Below are 19162 nucleotides of genomic sequence, written 5' to 3'. Positions count from 1 at the left end.
GTTAAGAACAGACCCTAGCCAGGCACAATGGGGCACACCTGTAATTCCAGTGGCTCAGGAGGCTGAGGCAGGAGGATTGTAAGTTCAAAGCCAGCCTCAGAAATTTATAGAGGTCCTGAGCAACTTAGTGAGACCCTGTCTTAAAATAAAAAGTAAAAAGGGCTGGGGATATGGCTCAGTGATTAAGCGCCCCTGGAGCCAGAATGCTTGAGTTCAAAACCAGCCTTTGTCACTACTATGTGCATTATTGGTCAAGTGACTTAAGCTTTCTTTACCTTAGTTTCTTCATCTGTAAAATAAGGAAATAAGGAACTAATTCATGGATAGTACTGGGATGAGGTTATTTAATACACGCAAAGCACCAATTATAGTGACTGGAATATAGTAAGTGCCATTCATTATAATAATAAGTTTTACTGGTGATATTTTAGACTGCTTATTTCCAGACTTTCAAGAAGTTAATGTCTACTGGCAAATAGTAATAGTTAACGTTTATACAATGCTTTATAAATTAATTCTTTTCACATATAAATTGTTTAATTTCCACAACTATACTGTGAGGTAAGTATAAGTATTGTTATAATTTATTAAGTGAGAATAAAGATCAGAGAATTTAGTGATTTGTCTAAGGTTACAACTGTGACCCAGAACTTATTCCCCATTCATTTAACAATCTAAGGTAATATGGTGGTCATTAGTTAAATTAAGGATAACTTAGGAAATGTGCATCTTCCATTAATTTCCATTTGTTTAGGAGAAGCCTTTCAACATACTTTTATATTTTCCCTGGATAAGTCCTTTTCCTTCTGGTTCATTGCCACTATCTTTAATGTAGTATCTCAAGTATCACCTCAGACCTCTAATATCTCTCTTTTTTTTTTTTTTTAATTTACAGACAGGGTCTTGCGGAGTTGCTTAGCGCCTTGCTAAATTGCTGGTTTAGAACTCATGATCCTTCTGCCTCAAACTCCCCAGTCGGCCAGGATTACAGCCGTATGCCACCACTCCTGGCATAACTTGTGTTTTGATTACTACTGTTTTTATTGTTATTCCTCTTTTCAAAAATTAATTCAAGTGCTCTTCATTATTTTAAAAACATAGTACAAACCTCTATGTTCAGCTCCACTAGCAAACTTATATCCCCTTTCACACGAATTTTCTTTTACACCAAACTGGGTATTTTCTAGATCTATATTTCTTTGCATTTACGCCCCCCACCAACTTTTTGAAAAAAAAAATTAATAGACCCAGATAGAATGCTCTTCCAACTTATTATTTATCTCAATTCTACCTCCTCCTCCTCCTCCTTCTTTTTTTGGTACTGGGTATTGAACCTTACACATGAAGTACTCTACCACTGACCTACATTTCTAGCCCTTTTAAAATTTAATTTGAGACAAGGTCTCACTATGTTTCCCAGGTGGCTTTGAGCTTGTAATCGTCCAACCTCAGCCTCCCTAATAGCTGGGATCCTAGGTGTGCACCAATCACCTTCCTATTTCTTCCATGAAATTTCTCCTAACTTTTTATATCTGGAAAAGTTCTTTCTGTCCTGAATTCCTACATAGAAATTGATGTCTCCATATAGCTCATTTGGTATGGTTTTATAGCATGGTATTATCAGCTCTCTTTTCTTTTTTCTTATGTCTCTGCTATGGTTTGAATGTGTTTCCCCAAAACTCATGTGTTGAAAATTTACTCCCCAAATTCATATATTAATGGCATTTGGAGGTGGAGCCTTTGGGATGTAATTAGGGTTAGATGAGGACATGAGTGTGGGCCCCGCATGATGGCATTAGTGGTTTTATAAGAAGAAAAGAGCCCTTAGCTAGCATGCTTGCTCTTTTAACCATGGGTTGCCCTCTCCCATGTTATTATGCAATAAGGTAGCTCAGTTCTTCGACTTCTCAGTCTCTAGGCTTATGAGCCAAATAAACTATTCTTCATAAATAATCCAGTCTCCGGTACTTTGTTTTAGCAATAAAAAGCAGGTGAAGACAGTCACAAATCTTTTTCTGACCAAGTTTATTTTTATTTTTGATAGTGTTCTTATTGCCTAGGCATTGCCATCGTATATTTGTAGACTGTTTGCTTAAAAAGAAAGATGAGATCAATTAACATCTTCATTGCTGCAGGCAGCGACTCTCATCTAAGCTGGCGCTTTTAAGCTTTCTTACAAGATCAAAGGACTGTATTAAGGCTTGAGGTAGGCTGAAGAACTGAGTAAGCAATTTCACTATGCGCATGGAAAGCAAGTTCCAGATGTTCAAATCTATCAACATTTTGCATGCTCTCAGTCACTGGGATTTTGAAATCTCTTCCCAAAGGCTGGCTGTGGCCCCAGTTTAAAAACAGGCTACCTCAAAACACCATAGATTCGTAGTTTACCTCAGGTAGTTTTAGAAAAAAATGTTACTGGCTTCTGCCTTTCAGGGCCAAAGTTAAGTTACTCGTGGTAAGAGCATTTTCTTGCTTCCAAATCTGGTTATCTTTAAATAGCCACGCCCTCTAATTTAGGAGGCAGGTCCCACAGACCACATGCCAGGATTTTCTTAAACTTGGCAGCATTGCACTTGAACAAGTTAGAATCCATCTGAATAAATGGAAAAACTGAAGCAGGAAACAAATGAGCTTGAGGTAAGTGCTACAGCAAGAGAAGGATGCCCGCTACGGGAACTCTCTGGGACTGGCCTAAGAGTCTTGAGATGGGCTGTAGAGACTGCCTCCACTCTAACTCCACTGCTCCCTCCAGGGACTCGCCGTCCGGCCTCCCGTCTCAGACCCTGTGGAACGCCAGTGCCCGCAAGCGGCTGCCTTAAGAGAGTCGCGGTCCCCTGCCGAGGGAAGACCGCAGGCTCAGCACACAGCCGCGCGGGCCTCTGCTTGGCCCGCGAGGGCGGGCGCGCGGAATCCTGGAACTTGCGGTCCTCTTTGTGCGCTCCCCCCGCCTGCCGCGGAAGAGAGGACTACACTTCCCAGTATGCACCAGGGAAGGGGCTACCGGGGCGGAGAAAGGAGGGGCGGCCCCAGCCCTCGCCGGCGTCTGCGTTTCCTAGCGCCGCAATCTCGCCTAGTAACCCGTCGCCGCTGTCCCCGCAAGCCGCGCTGTGGCCCCGCCCCCGGAGCCCCGGCTGGAGGAAAACCTGTCTCCCGCGGCGCCCTAGTGACGAGGCCCATCCCCGGGTGCGGGAGGCGGGGAGGGTAGGGGAGCGCAGGCAGAGGATTTCGCTCGCCGGTGCGGGATCCCGGACGCGCCGGCGGCACTCGCTAGCAGCAGAGGTTAGAGGCGGAGAAAACTGGGATGCTCCGCGCAAGGCAGGATCTGGAGTGGGAGGATTGCAGGACGCCGCCAGGGCGGCAGCGGGCGCGGGTCGGGGTGTCCCTGCGGGCGGGCATCTCTTGGACCACGGCATCGCCGTGTGCGTGCGTGTGTGTGTGTGTGTTGGGGGCCGGCGGGCTATCCCCAGTGGTCCTACGCCCCCGCCCCCTAATCTATAGGCAGACCTTTCGGAGAAGAGGTGTACGATTTTTGCCACTTGTTAATTTTTAAATTTCTCTGGACCCAGGGCTTTTGTAGGTAGCGCTCTCCTTCCTCCAAGTGCACTAGTGCCTGTTTCCTCCTCCAATTAAGAATATCTTTTATAACGTAAGACTGGAGTTGCTGATTAGGGAGAACTGCTAAGTTCTTTATGGTTTTCTCGACGAAAAGAAGGTTCAAGGAGGATATGAATTTTAATCACATACATGACAGCTAACTGGATCATCTAAAAAATGACCACTGCATGTTCTTCTGGCTTAATGGGGAAACAACAAATGTTCTTTCAAATAAATCAACAACTACCAGCCAGCAGCATTTAGGGCATATTTCACATCTTTATCCAAATGGATCTGAAGGGAGAAAGGGGCAGTATTTGGCAATTAGGGAAAAACCCCAACAAAAACAATAACAAAAAACTTGGTTTAGTTTGGGGATCATTTTCTTGGACTAGGTGACTTATGCAAAAAAAATCTGTTTCTTTCTTCCTCGGTCTCGCATCCTGGATATAGGCTGTCAGTGTCGGATCCAAGGACGGTGATGGCAAAGCTTACTTGGGCTGCCTGTCAAACACAAACTGTCACAGATTAAATCCCGCTGCCTGCTGTGAAGCCCCTGTGCACTGCAAACTTAGTGAGCGAACTGGGTAATCAGTGGTTGGATATGCAGATCTCTGATTTAAAAGGCGGGGTGACCCCCCCGAGAACATCTCCCAGGGGCCGAAGCCCGCAGGTGCAGTAAGGCGCGCGCGCGCGCGGGTGCTGGCTCCCCCGAAGCCGCTTCGCCCCGCGGGAGGGAGCCGGGGCGCCCGGCGGGGTCTGGCTGCCGCGCACCGGCGGCGGCGGCTCGTCTCTGGCGGCGGCGGATGATGGTGGCGGCCGGCGCGCTGGGCTGTGCCTGTGCGTCGCCGCGGAAATCAGCGCCCGGCGCTGCACACTGAACCCTTGCAGGTCCGCAGCAGCCCCAGCCTTGAGGAGGACAGACCCGGCACGCAGGGACCAAGGACCTGCGCGCAGGGGGGCCAGGGGGCGAGTGGGGTCGGCTTATCATGGCGGATCGGACAGCTCCCAGCTGCCAGCTCCGGCTGGAGTGGGTGTACGGGTACCGGGGTCACCAGTGCCGCAACAACCTGTACTATACGGCCGGCAAGGAGGTGGTCTACTTTGTGGCTGGGGTCGGCGTGGTGTACAACACCCGCGAGCACAGCCAAAAATTCTTCTTGGGACACAACGACGACATTATCAGGTAAGGGGATGGACTGGGGTAGCGGGAAAGGGTTGGGTGTGAAGGATGGAAGGGTGGGAAGAGGAACGACCAACTGGGCTTTCCCAGGGTCTAATCAGGGAGCCCCATGAAATAAAAGATTCTCTCTGGAGCTTCATGGAATTACAGAAGGGCTGCTGGTTCTAGGGCTAGGGCAGAAACTGTGTGTGTGTGTGTGTGTGTGTGTGTGTCGGGGGGTGGGGTGGTGCAGGTGGGGAAGGAGAGGTTTCTTTTTTCTTTATCCTTCCGGAAGCCTTTTTAATTTCTACGGAGTTAAGTGTTCTGATGCTTTTTTTTTTTCCTTTTTCTTTTTGGTGGTTCATTCCTGCTACAAGTGGAAGAACTGGGTAACTATTAAACACTTCTTACCCTGCTAACTAGGTAAATAGTAGGACCAATAGATTAACCGTGGGTATCATCTTTGGGCGGCCCCTCAGTAGGTTCATCAGCAAGTGGATTAAAAAAGGAAAAAAGAAACCACAAAGAAATTTTGCTACAGGTAATTTGGAATCTTCATCCCAGATGCTCTGGACCTTGGAAATTTCTGCAGTGGGTGGGGAAGTTTGTTCTCTACTATTTCACTTGGCAGTGCTTTAATGCCAAAAGCACATTTACACACTATGGATGCTTCCACAACATCACTGAGGTTATAAAAGACTGGCAGCTGCTAGACCACAAAACCCTACCATGCATCCCACAGACATGGTCCAGGACTGACTGATAGAACTGCATTGGATGAATAACCATTTTAGGGGCCCTTCTTGTTAAATTGAAGGGGACATTTTTTTTTTTTTTTTTTTTTTTTTTTTTGGGTGCTGGGGATCGAACCCAGGGCCTTGTGCTTACAAGGCAAGCACTCTACCGACTGAGCTATCTCCCCAGCCCCCAAAGGGGACATATTTTGATTCTTGGCCCTGTCCTCTCTCTGGACCAGACACATTTTCCTCCTGCCCTTGTCAGCTTTTTGTGTGGCCAAACAAGGTGTGGTTCAGATGCTGTTCACAAGGAATCAATCCTTTGCCACCTTTAGTTGTTAAGATTTCCATGATACGGGAACCTCTGCTCATAAGGAAAATGACTTGCTGAAGATAGACTACAACTGACAGAGACCATATTTTTACCTTCCAAACTTATGTGTTTCATTCATGCAGAGCAACTTCCATCAGAATATTGCCCACTTTTACTGTTTACCTTTCACAGTGAAATAAGTGATAAAGTATTGTAACATCAATAGTCCTAATTTTTCTTTGGGGAAAATGACTTAAAAAATTAGCTCTCCCCTCCCAATATTCTAATATTGTGCTTATATTTCTAAGCTTTTTTTCCTCCTGAGACCTAAAGTTGAAAACTTGTTACAGAAGTTAGAATCTTAATATTTGAAACTACAGATATGTGTGTGTGTGTGTGTGTGTGTGTGTGTGTGTGTGAATCTTTTTTTGAAGATTTTAAGTACTTTGAGCTCTAATGTTCTTTAGATTTGGTGGCACTGAGTAAAACTTTCTTCATGTCACATAAGACAAAATAGCTTTTTCTTTCCCTCCTGATGTGGTAATAATTGTGAGTGAGGCATCCTTACTTAGTTCTGTCCTGCAGATTTTGCTTCTCTAATTGCCAGGCTGATTATTAAAGTCACAGGTGCAAATGATTAACAGTGACTCATGAAAAGGTTAGATGTTTAAAAATTTAAACCCATTATGTTTTTGCTCTGTCTTAATGCAGTGTTTTCCATTACAGCATCAAAATAAGATGTAGTCCTTTGGGAGAAGGGAGAGAGCGGCAAACAGAAAATTCCCTGGGGTTAAATAATATTAATGTGACAGTTCAATGAACTACTTGGAGAATTTGAACTCTTAATCCTTATTCTTCCTCTAATAGGGGAAAATTAAATGCACCATTGAAACTAAAGGTGGGAAAAGGGTGGAGTTGCAGTAAACTGTTGTTATGATGAACAGTTGGGCTAGTGGGGTTGTGAGGATATCAGGCTTAGATGGTTACAGAAACAGAATTGGTGATTGAGTTATTTATATAATTGGGTTTGCAGGGAACCTTACTTGATGAGAAAAAAGACAGTTTATCTTATGTTCTATTTATTAAGGTAATAGTTGTCTCTATGTTTGTACTGACATAGTAGTAAGCCTGACTACAGAGAAAGGACTTGATTACTAAATTCTCAAGGATATTTGATTGGGTCTGAGTATGTACAGGTGAGAAGAGTTCCCTAACATCCATGTATATTGTTGCATGTTGGAATAAAATTAAGTCCAGTGGGTTCAAAAGCACAGACCACAGATCATTATGTAATTAAGAACTATAAAATTGGAATGTTCATGCTGTTATTTTGTTTTATCTTACATATGTAAGTCTCTTTTTCTGGTGAGGGCAGTACACAAACCACAATGCACAGTCTTTTATCTTTATGCATTTCTGTATATCCCAGAATACTATTGTTTTCCCACTTGAAATACTGAGTTCATCATTGAATGGAGAGGACTGTTGCTAAGGTTTAATGCAAAAATATTTTCGCTTTTTGGAATCATTGCATGAACATTAAAACTTCTAACTCTTGATTCAGTCAAATGAGATAGTGCAAGTTATTATTCACTTGGTACTTAGCTTTTACATTAGTTTGAAAGATATATTCATGTGCATACATTTCCTATTGTTTTACTTGTGTGCATCTTTGCCAAAAATATTACCTAGAAGGCAGCCTGACAAATATTGGTAACACAGTCCATTTTTGTAAAACCATGTGCTCTCTGAGTTCACGATGAACCTTAATAATGATGTAGGATTCGGCAGAGCTCGTTAGAGCTCAGCATATGTGTCTTCTTGCTTTGACAAGCTATGTATTTAACTCAGATTTTTTAAAATGTTGGTATGTGAGGCATAATATGATTTATTGGATGTGGAGACTTGTATTATTTCGAATGATTGCCTTTCAATGCAGATAACAGATTAGAGAATGGAGCTGAATTTTAGCTCTGATAAGATTGTGATGGGACAAGGAAATGCTGAAAGCAGCATTTGCTGTTGGGCTAGCAACAGGACTCAAATCAGGCTTGAAGCTGGAATAATTACTAACTTGGTTTCTACCTCAGGTAGCAGAACATGACATAGAGAGGGAGTAAATGAAAGAAAAGGTCATGAACACGTTGGTTCTCATAACCCTGTTTTCCATTTTCACAGTGATTCTGGTTGAGATATTAATGTCCTTACTCTGGGTCCTTATACTGCTTCTGGGTAGTTCCCTGTCTCCATTTTCTTCTCCTTTATTTTATGACTTTCTATTTCAAGGGAGGTTTATCTGCAGTGCTGTCTTAGGGGAAAGGACACTGGTTTTGACATCACACACAGAACCTACTCTGCCATTTACAGGAGGCATTGAGTGAATGGTGCGACGTCTCAGGGCCTTATTTATTTGTGAAATGAGGGTGACAATAGCTAAATTGCAGAGTTGTAATTATTAGAAACAACATATAGAAAGGTTTAATGTGGGGCCTGGCCCTTAGTTGATGCTCAATAAATGTTCTTAGTAATAGTGAAATATTTAATTAAAATAATTGAACATGTACACATCAAAAGCAGAACAATGATTCTCATTGCACACAGGCAGAAGTCCAGACTCCTTAGCTTTCCATTCTTTTGAACCCTAATTTGCTAATCTATCTTTATTTTCCATTAAAAAAAAAAAAACCTCAAGTTGTTTGCCTCCCACTTGCCATATAATATAATTACTCTGTTGTTTCCTGCCTCATACAGGAATTAATTATCTTCCCCCATCTCCCATCCTCCCTCTGTCCAACCTAGGTCTGCTACAAGTTAGGTGACTATCTCAGCAGAAAAACAGCTACTGTATAAAATAGGGCTTATAGGTATTTACTTTATAGTGTGCTGTGGATATTACATACAAGGTGCCCACTGCAGGGGTCCTGTTGGTATCTATATCCTGCAAGGCTCCATCTGCTTCCATCTCACGTCTGCCAGGAGACTTTACCATCCTCAGATAAAGGAATGCCAAGTATTCCTGAAGTTTTGCTTAGCTTGTGACCAGTGCTGCTGCGTATCTAGTGCCATTCTTTCATTCTGAGTATTTTCATGTGTAAATATGTTTGGGGTCCTTGATACTGAGGATGAATCTTAATATAAGCAGGGCTAACATTTCCTGAGCCCCAGACTCAGAGCTAAATGAGATTTGTCTCATGCATCCTCTCAGTAACCCTGCAATGGAGGCAGTGTTTCAAACTCTAGCCCAGTGGTGGGGCAGCAGAAGCACAGAGAGTTGAAGTGTCACCCTCTGGCAGACTGTAGAATGGACTTTGGAACTCAGATCAGTCTGATTTCCAAAGCCCAGTACTGTTGCTTTACTGGTTTACAGCTTCTTATTTTTCTTAGTCACTGTGGTTCTTATCACTGTGCCTGTTCCTAACCAGAACTCAGTAAGCTCTTCCTTTTTTTGAACTTTTTTTTTGAACCTTTATTTTATTTATTTATATGCAGTACTGAGAATCGAACCCAGTGCTTCACACATACTAAGAATGTGTGCCACCACTGAGCTACAACCCAGTAAGCTCATTTTAATTTCATTTATCATCTGTTGGTCTATAAATCCTGGGCTTTATTTAAGAGTACTTGAAACAGATTGCTAGAACTCAGTCTAGAAATGGAATCATGTTCAAGTTCACTTTAGAACATCCCCACTTTGAAACAATTATTTGAAATAGTGACCTACTGGAGACATTTAATTTAAAATTTTAAAGTGTAAATTGTGACATGGATAAAACAGATTAGTGTGGCAAATGCAATTTCACCTGTTGGGTTTGAAGAGAGTGGTTTAACAGCCAAGATTGGGGCTGGATTATAGGGAAAACAGGTTCACATGAGGCCTTGGAGATATGATTTTATTGTTTTTTTAGTTGCTTGATCAGTTTTAATATGGGAAGTGTGGAGGTACTTACATAGAATCAAATCTATACGAGTTGAGTGCCTACTTTCCACCACATACTTTATGTCATCTTATTGAGCTCCACCTACCCCACTCAGGGATATAGCCTCATTTTACAGGTATGGTTCTGAGAGAGATGTAGATTTAAGCAGAATTGCTCTTTGGGATCATCCCAGTATTCATTGAATCTCCCTTATTCTGTGCATTGGCAAGAGCACAAAGCAAAAGCTTTTGGTAAAAGCTAAGGTCTGCTGTTGAGTAGGGGTATGGAAGTGACATTAGATAAGATTTGCAGAGCAGTTCCCTAGGGAGGTGGCATTTAAACTGAGAACTGAAAAACAAGAAGGAGCAGACAGGTGTAGGTGTGGTGGCAGAGAGAGTACGCGCAAAGGTGCTAGGGTGGGAAAAAGCTTGGTGTGCCCTGAATTCTGGTATAGACACCCAGAGAAAGACCAAGGTCATCATAATTCTCATCCAGGTCATTAATGCCTCATGGGTTTTGGTACCATAAGTCCTAGATTTCCCAGGACAGTCACAAATACTCCATTCAGTTATTGTCAAGGGTATACTTTTCCTTGCCACACCATGGATTTCAATTTTTAATTTAGAAATATGAACACATTTTTATTTGAAAAAAATAGTTAGCATGTAATGAGTCACTGGTTGAAAACATTGCCCTGAACGGTACTACATTATAAGGAATGATATCAGCCCAGTGGTCGGTCAGAGAAGTAGATTTTACTGTGGTGAAACTGTTCTGTGGAAGCATCACCAAGCAGGCCATCCTAGGTCCCTTCTATCCCTTTGGATGTGGGTCAGAACACCTTTGTAATGGAGGTGAAATTTTGCTGCCAAGAAAGGAAAGAGAAGCTTCTAGGAGCTGACTTGCTGACTCTTCCTCCAGAAAACCATTCAGAAGTCCATCCTTTAACCAGTGGACTACACACCTTCAGTGACCAGGCTCAAGATTAACTTGAGCTTGTCATGTGTGGATTGGTCTTTTTTTTTTTTTGGGTGCTGGGGATCGAACCCAGGGCCTTGTGCTTGCAAGGCAAGCACTCTACTGACTGAGCTATCTCCCCAGCCCCTGGATTGGTCTTAAATGTAATTGAAGTTCCAAGTGCAAATAGTTCTCAAATATCATTTTGTTTCAGGGGCATCTGGACCCTTGCTAAAATTCAGAAGTATATCAGTAGGTCTGGAGTGAGCGCTGGCATATTGCAGTTCTAACCTGCTCCCAGGTGCTGCTGATGTTGCTAATCCACAGAGCACATTTTCAGCAGCAGGATTTTAAGGACTTCCTTGGTATGTTTCAGAACTCAGTAGACCAATGTTTTTCAATTCAAAAGATATTGCAAGCTAATGAAGTAGACTTGTCTTTTTCTTGTTGAGTTGTGAGAGTTTTTAATTTTGATGATGTCCAATTTATGTATTTTTTCCTTGTACTTTTAATGTCATAACTAGGAAACCAGTATGATCCTAATCCAGGATCATAAAGACTTCTATGTTTTCTTCTAAGGGTTTTATGGTATTAGCTCTTACATTTAGTTTGATGATCTGTTTTGAGTTAACGTTTTATATGGTTCCAATTTCAGACTTTTTCATAAGGTTAATTGTGCTAACATCATTTGTTGAAAAGATTATTTTCCCCCATGAAATAGTCTTAGATACTCACAGTCTTTCTGCTAGCAGGGTACCCTTCCTCTATACAGAAGATGCTGAGCGTTTAGGGACCCAGAATGAAAATAAGCTTTAAAAAGATTAATTTGCTGCCCTGTATTTGTAAAGATGCTGTAGATCCTATAAAGAACATATAAATTTTATATATTATAAAATAGAAGCATTTAAACCTTTTAGAACCAATGTATTATTTAGTAACTGTGACTTATGGACCAGAAATTATGTACACATTCAATTCGTTTACTCTTAATCTGTTTTTTAAAAAATATTTCTAGCTGTAGATGGACACAATATATTTTATTTATTTTTTCGTGTGGTGCCAGTGCCAAACCTAGTGCCTCACACATGCTAGGTGAGTGTTCTACCACTGAGTTACAAACCCAGCCCTCTTGTGCAATGCACAAGTTAAAGGGGGAAAAAAATAAAACAAAAGGATTTGCAAACTTCAACCTTGCTGTTGGAGACAGGTCTGTTGAGCCCAGTGATAGTGGTGGTGGTATAAAAAATAGATGGAGTTGTAAAAGAGGATGGTCTTTTGTCTCTATCTCTTTATTATTTCATTCCTTTCTTTCCCCAAGGGGAATGGCCTCGACTGAGAAGCTGAAGGATTCTGGGATCTCCCACTAGGTCTCTGCCACTCCTTTCCCATCAGCATAGAGGAGGGAGCGGCAACCCAGCTCTACCTTCTGGAAATGGAAGAATATCTCTCTGGGTTGGTTGTACATAAATAGGCTGGTCTGCGAATTTTTCTAAGACTATTAGGAATTATTTTAAGGTTTGGGCCTTCTTTTTTAGTTTAATTCCTATTTAATAATGTTATTAAAACATTCTGTGTTCATTGTTAATTGATTTTATAGATAATAATAAAATAAGACCTGCAAATAATGGAGTATCTTCTAAGTAAGGGCTCATCAGTTGCAAGAAATTAAAACTTTTTCAAAGAAGCACAATCAGGGCAAGAATTACAAGATGATAAGAAAATTTTTGGACCTCAACTGCAGGGAGTGTGACTGCCACTCAGGCCCTATAGCTGGTCTTTTCCTACTTCTTTGTCTTGCTCATGTCCTCATGCATCACAGGGATTCACATATCTACTTCTCTCTAAATAAAATATTTGCTTTTTTTTCACGGCTTTTATACTGGTTGTTTAACTCAACAATTCATTTTGCACGTGACTTACCACACTTCCACCCACCCAAATCTGTGTCAGTCCCTCAGTACACATGACTGTCCAGCTTGGTCCTAGAAAACCAGCTGGATCAGTCTTGTGAGTCCTAACTCCAAATTCTTAGGAAGGAGAATCTAATCAACCTAGCATGCGTTATTATGTGCACCTAGCTCAATCACTTGTAGCCTAGAGGGTGAGACCATGTTTCAGAGGGCTTCCCCTTTAAGGAAAATCATGTAATAAGGGCTAGGGACTGAGGAGAAATGAATGGCATCTGTACTGTAGAAGCTGGCCTAGAAGAAGAGGCAAATGATTCATTAGAAACAAGGATGGAGATGAGAAATACTGACTTGAGGACAAGGAAAGGGAAATCAACAGGGTTTAAATTTACAATATGGGTGATATGCTGTGTCATGGAATTGTCAGTTCTCACAAGAGGCCACATCAGGGTGTCTCTGGGGAGTGCTGGTTCATCCCTGTACCTGCCATTTGGGCTGCCTGAAGTGACCCCTCATTTCTCTGCTTACAAAGTCTTTCCTTTTCTTCAACCTCAAAGCAAGGGTCATTTCTCTCTGAGTCCTTATCTGACAGCGCCAGACTGTTTTAGGCCCTTCTTCCTCTTATGTGTCTAGACCACTATGCCAAAGCCTCCCTTAAAGTCTCATTCCTTCATGATGTGTTTGTTGACTTACCACCTCTCCACCTTCTTGAGTTCCATGTTTGGAATCCCTCACCTAGAACCTTGTTCGTGGGCATACTAAGTGCCTAATATATTTTTATTTGTTCTTCGTTCTTCATATCTCAAATTGGCTAGAAGGATCAAGGTGTGAAATAGGGGTGAACTTTCTGTAGAACTCATTTTATGCATACTTTGTGAGAAGAAAATTCTGAAAATATTCTGAGCTGTCACTGAGAGGCAGACTTCAGAATTTTCTTTTTAAAAGAAATATTTGGATGGCAGTAATGATCAATTAGGCTGGTGCACTTAAATGTGACAGCAATTCCATTTGACTTTCTTCTACTGCTCTGCTGGTCTGAATGGAAAATATAGGCATTGAGGACATAGTGTTTTCTTTTTCTTTTCTTTTTCTTTTTTTTTGGAGAAAGGAAAAAGAAGGTTTATTGCTTTGCTAGGAAAGGAGAAACTCAGGGGACTCCTATCCCAAAGGCTGTGATTCTGCCCATCAACAGGAGGGGGTTTTTAAAGGAGTGACTCAAAGGTTATATTCCAAGTGTTCTCTGTTTGCAGTTGTAATTCACTTGTTAATTTGGGAGATGATCATTTCTGAGATCTGGTACCATCCCCAAAGTCAGGATTCCTGTGGTGGACGGGTAACTCTGCCTAGGATGGGGAAGAAAGTTAATCCTGTTTCCTTTCTTCCTGAGATTAGGGAAGGGGAGAGATTAGGGAGGAGCAGGGAAAGAGGAAGAGAAAGAAACCCTAACATAGTGTTTTATAAACATTCCTTTTGAATTACTTGATTTTTCTTGACTGTATTTTAAGGACAATATTGATTTGTATCCTCTTTTAAAACAATTTTTTTTAGTTGTAAATAGACACATCTTTTTTTAAATGTATTTATTTTTATGTGGTGCTGAGGATTGAACCCCGTGCCTCACATGCAAGGCAAGTGCTCTGCCACTGAGCTACAGCCCCAGCCCTCGTATCCCTTTTGATTTAGGAAACATGATCTTTTGAAGTAACTTGAAAATACAATGGAATGTTTGTAAGAGGGTAATGAAGTCTAGGTGTGTGCAGAGATTGTAATATAGTACTTGCCAGCTCTAAATAAGTTTAAGTTATTTCCTGGCCTCAGAGAGTTTCACCCAAAGGTATAGAAGTACGAGTTCTATGGCAGGGGATTGGAGAACATCACTTTTGCAGAATGAAAAGCAGCTTTATGGGTGAGTAGAAAGGAAATAGAGGAAGGAAGGAACACCAGGAGGCAACATCTTGTACAGAGATTCAGGGACTTGTCAGAGCAGCGTGCCCCAAAGGAAGAGTGAGTACTCTAGCTCAGTACTGCTGGAGAGAAGGAAGGGATGTGAACTGCATTAGGGGGTAGGGAATAGATCACTAAGGGATTTACAACTCATTCCACAAGTTGTGGGTGTAAGGAAATCCCACAAAACCACACCGGACACGGGAAATCACATAAGGGAATTTATTAAGCAAACAGAGTGTCTCCCTGCAGGGTAAGAGAGAAAATGAGAGGAAAAGAGAAAGGAAAAGAAAGGGTGCATGCTAGAGAGAGTGGAAAGCCAGGAGGATAGAGAAAAGTGTGTAGGACAGACAGAAGGAAGGGAAAAAAGATGGCGGGGAAGCTACAGTAAAACAGTTGAATTCCGATGGGCTAACAGGGGACCAATATCGGAGAAGGATACTTACAAGCTGACTGATGAACCAATAGCTAGCTAGGATGTTCACAGATTGACAAGTGGTTGGGAGGCAGGGAAAATAGTTGTACCTGATGGGCGGGAGAGCAGCTTTATACATTACAGTGGGGACCAGTGAAGGGACTTAAAAGGGCAAGAGGCGGCCAGTTGACACTGTAGGAAGATCATTAAATGCGGGAGACTTCTACTTTCTTAATCTTCAGGATTCTTTCTTATTCTTTCTTCCTTCAGTACTAACTTCTCTGAAGAGGGAACATGGCACTGTGCCTGGGGATTGGGTTCCATGGGACAGAACTCTGCACTAGCTGTTTCTAACCAGACAGGTGACTTCTTGGGCCTTGGTTTCCTCATCTAAAAATGAAGAGACTGAGTCTCTGATCTCTATGATTCTTCTAAGAGCCCTTCTAAATTCTGAGATTCTGTTTCTATTTACAGCCTCATTTTTTTTTTTTTAATCTCTCATTTATTCTTCAACATAATGAACTCGTTTTTACTTCTGCCAGCCACTGGAATCATTCTTTGGAGTTTCTCAGGTGACCTTCAGTGCTATATGGGGCTGTATCCTACTTATCCTCTTCACAGCGTAGGGTACGGTTGACCACCTTATAATCAATATCCTTCTGTTTTCTGCCCTGGTGTTATGGCCCCTTGGTTTTCTCTTACTGCCTGACTGCCATCGTCTGTCTCTTCTCCCCAATTCACCTCTTACATACAGGGCTCCCCAACTTATCAGGTTGTTCTGCCAACAATTCACGACTTTAAACTAATCATAAGAAAATAAACCAAAGCAAATTGAAGGACATTTAACAACATATCTAGCCTATCCTTTGCAAAAAATTTCATCCTCATTAAAAAAAAAAAAAGACAAGGGGCTGGGATTGTGGCTCAGTGGTAGAGTGCTTGCCTAGCATGTGTGACACTCTGGGTTCAACCCTCAGCACCACATAAAAATAAATAAATAAATAAATAAATAAAGGTGTAAAAAAAAGACAAAAGCAGATTGAATGTCCAAATTTAAAAAGTTGAAAAAGATACTACAAGTGTCACATGTGTGTTGAATTGGGGTGGAGAGGAGTTTATAAAGGACAGTATTGGGGCACCAGGTGAAATTTGTTCATGGGACCATGTATTAAGAAACCTTGGCTTAGGAGAAAAAAAATACTTTGCAACAAAGATTTCTCGAGTGCCAATTATTTTCCTTACACTGCATGAGGTACCGGGGACCCAAAAGTGAGAAATATTATCATAAGGAATATATAATCACAAGGACAATATTAAACATACCTGTGTAGCTAGATATCAACTGTAGGGTAGTTAGTTGGCCCAGGTATGTGAGAGCTTTAGGACATAGCCCTAAACCATTCTTGGGAAGGGGTGGACATCAGAGAATTCTTTCTGGAAGAAGGAGTACCATTAGATTAGCTTGCAGACTGGTTGCTCTGACTGCAGTGTGGACAGTGCTTGGAGGAGAGAAGGACTGGAGGCACTTGAAGTGGTGCAGATGTAAGGTAATTTTGGCAGTACTCAAGGCAGACAACGGATGTTTTATGAAGATTCTAGACTCCTGGAGACTGATTGAATATAGCCAGAGAGGGTGGGGAAGGCAGAAAGAAAACAGGTATAAGGTAATGTTCAAGTTTCTGACATGACCAGCTGGAGGGATCATGGTTCTCATTCACTGAAATAGAATGAGGAGTAGGTACAAGGCCAGGGGAAACTGAGTTCAGTTTTGAACATACAATCATTCTGTATAGTGACATTGTGGTCAAGGACGGACCACATAAATGACAATGATCTTGTCAGATTCATAATGGAGCTGAAGAACTCCTATCCTGGTGATGTCACGGCTGCCATGATGCAGTGCACCAGCTTACCCGTGTTTATGGTGATACTAGTAAAGCCAACCTGCTGTGCAGCCCATCAAATAAAAGTATAGCACGTACAGTTCAGTACATAATAATTGATAATAACATAATTACTGTTACTGGTTTATGTATATCCTGTATTATAATATTTATTGTTATTTTAGCACGTACTCCTACTTACTGCAAAAAAAAGTTAGTGTGAAATGGTATGTCTTGTGACACCCGCAACAGCTTTGTACATTTCATGTTTACTACATCTCTCGATTGTGTCAAGAGGCCATGTTGAGTGATTGACCTCCACCATCTGTGTTTTTGTAAATGCGCTTTCTGTTGGTGGCACAGTGACACAATTACCTAACAGTGCAGTTCTCAGAATGTATCCCTGTTGTTAAAGTGATACAAGACTGTATTTATATTTGAGTCTGTGATATACATACCTGAGGTGACTGTACATCTAGGTGAGTCAGGAGAGAGCCATGGGAATTGGAGTATATGTGCAGGAGCAGATTAGATGACCCAGAGAATGCAGGGAGGAAAGAGATGAGGTCAGGGTCAGGACTTCGAGGAAGATAGCTTTTAGAAGACTGGCAGAAAAAGAGGTGCCTGTGAAAGATGAGAATGGAGATAAACCAGGAAAATGGAGAGCTCTGGAAACCAAGATCAGGGAGGAGATGCAACTATATTAGTACAATAGAATCAGGTATCTCTGGAAAAGGGCCCAGTGGGTTTTGCACTGAGGAGATTATTGATAAATTGCTTTTACTACTAAACACTGAAAATATTATTTTTCTGTGGATTGTGCTTTTATCTGGGTTTTAAACTTTCTGTTTTAGCAGTTGGAATGTCCAAGGATCATTTCCTTTTAGTTTTCTTGTTACATCTCCTTTATATATTTTGCTCATGCTCCAATGAGTTTTATGCTGCAGTGGTAGCAAGCAGCATATCAGCTTAATGACTTCTACTGCCAGCAGACTTGCTCCTCTTCTTCTTCTTCTTTTTTTTTTTTTATCTTCTTTTTTGACAATAAGCTATATTGTTATACACCTTGCTTCTTGGTAAAACGCCTTGCAGGTCTATTTCTCTGCATAGTAGACATGAACACAATCACTTTGGTCAGGTCTATGTGAGAACCTGGCCTACTGACAATGAATTCCTAAGTCATCCTTCTTGCCTTGAGTAAAACTCAGTTTCTAGTTCATATGGTAAAAATATCATGAAAGAGGGATAAATTCCAGAATGTTTTACAATTATTTCCTCCCTGTAATGTCACTTGACTTTTTATATAATCTGTAGAAGAGAAGTGAGAAGATAAATAAACACATGTTTAGTGTCATTGTGTCATTGTGTCAGTGATGATGTGCACATCCTGCTATCCACGCAGGGTGCCTGATCCTGCCTTTAACTCTCACCTCTGTTGTCCAGTCAGCTCCCTGTCCAGTTGATCTTGTTCTCTCTAACTTACTGCGTCTGCCCTAGTTCATACCCCATCAGCTTTTGTCTGAATGGTTACAGGAGCCTCCTGACTGGTTTCCTTGCCTCTGTTATCACTCTTCTAGTCCATCTTCTGCCTGACTCAACTTTCAAAAATTATAGATTTATGAGTCTACTCCTAAAGATTCTGATTCAGTAGACCTGAAGATGAAGCTGTATTAAAAAAAAACTCCCAATAGAAATATAGATAAGGTCTATATAAATGAATACACACACCTAAAGATGCACACATGCATTTCCTTGTTCTGTCAATTTGTTGACCAAGAAGCAATAACACATCATTAGCAGGAATACTGTTTCTAAATACTCTTCCCCACAAAAAGACCAGAACTCCTTAGAGAAAAGCTGCCTCTGGAGCTGGAGCAGGGAAAGCACAAGGAATATCTTCTTGTGTTAGAAAGTGTAAGAATACTCAAAGAATAAAGGGAGATATTCAAATAATACAAGAGTCAGCTTGAAGGAACTTCCACTGGTCACATCTGGGATCATTTAGCCATGAAATGTAATTCATTGAATAAAATAAAAACCCATGCATCCATAGTGATACAAATAACTCAGCCAGGAGAAGGGGAAGCTCTTCCTTGTGTAGAAAGCCAGTTGTTAAGTATAGATGGAAAGATGGAGGTAGAAAATCAGTGGATGCTGTAACTAGGAGTGAGAGTGTGTTGAGGACCATGTTATTTATATGGTACTTCACCATAAGATGCTTACTAATTACAAAGGACAAACTATAACCACTGTGGGGAAACCTGGCCAGCTTAACCAAATTCTATGTTAACATTTACAATAATGGGACAAACCAGTTCTTTAAAAAAAAAAAA

General features: G+C 41.5%; 1 protein-coding gene across 7 annotated transcripts in view; it reads left to right on the top strand.

Moving 5' to 3' along the window:
- The first annotated feature begins 3186 nt into the window (after window positions 1-3186).
- The window catches only part of Eml6 (EMAP like 6), a 262976-nt gene continuing 247000 nt past the window's right edge, over window positions 3187-19162 (top strand). For all 7 annotated transcript variants that reach the window (XR_007104749.1, XR_007104750.1, XR_007104751.1 and 4 more), the window contains exons 1-2: window positions 3187-3279; window positions 4048-4780. Coding sequence is in view for 4 of the 7 variants with exons in the window: in XM_047523319.1 (XP_047379275.1) it covers window positions 4584-4780 (197 nt within the window). In the remaining 3 variants the exon portion in view is untranslated. The remainder of the gene's footprint in view (window positions 3280-4047; window positions 4781-19162) is intronic.

Source organism: Sciurus carolinensis, chromosome 13, assembly GCF_902686445.1.
Source record: "Sciurus carolinensis chromosome 13, mSciCar1.2, whole genome shotgun sequence".
NCBI lineage: Eukaryota > Metazoa > Chordata > Mammalia > Rodentia > Sciuridae > Sciurus > Sciurus carolinensis.
Note: the sequence above shows the minus strand (reverse complement) of the source record. Positions and strands in the feature narration are given on the sequence as shown.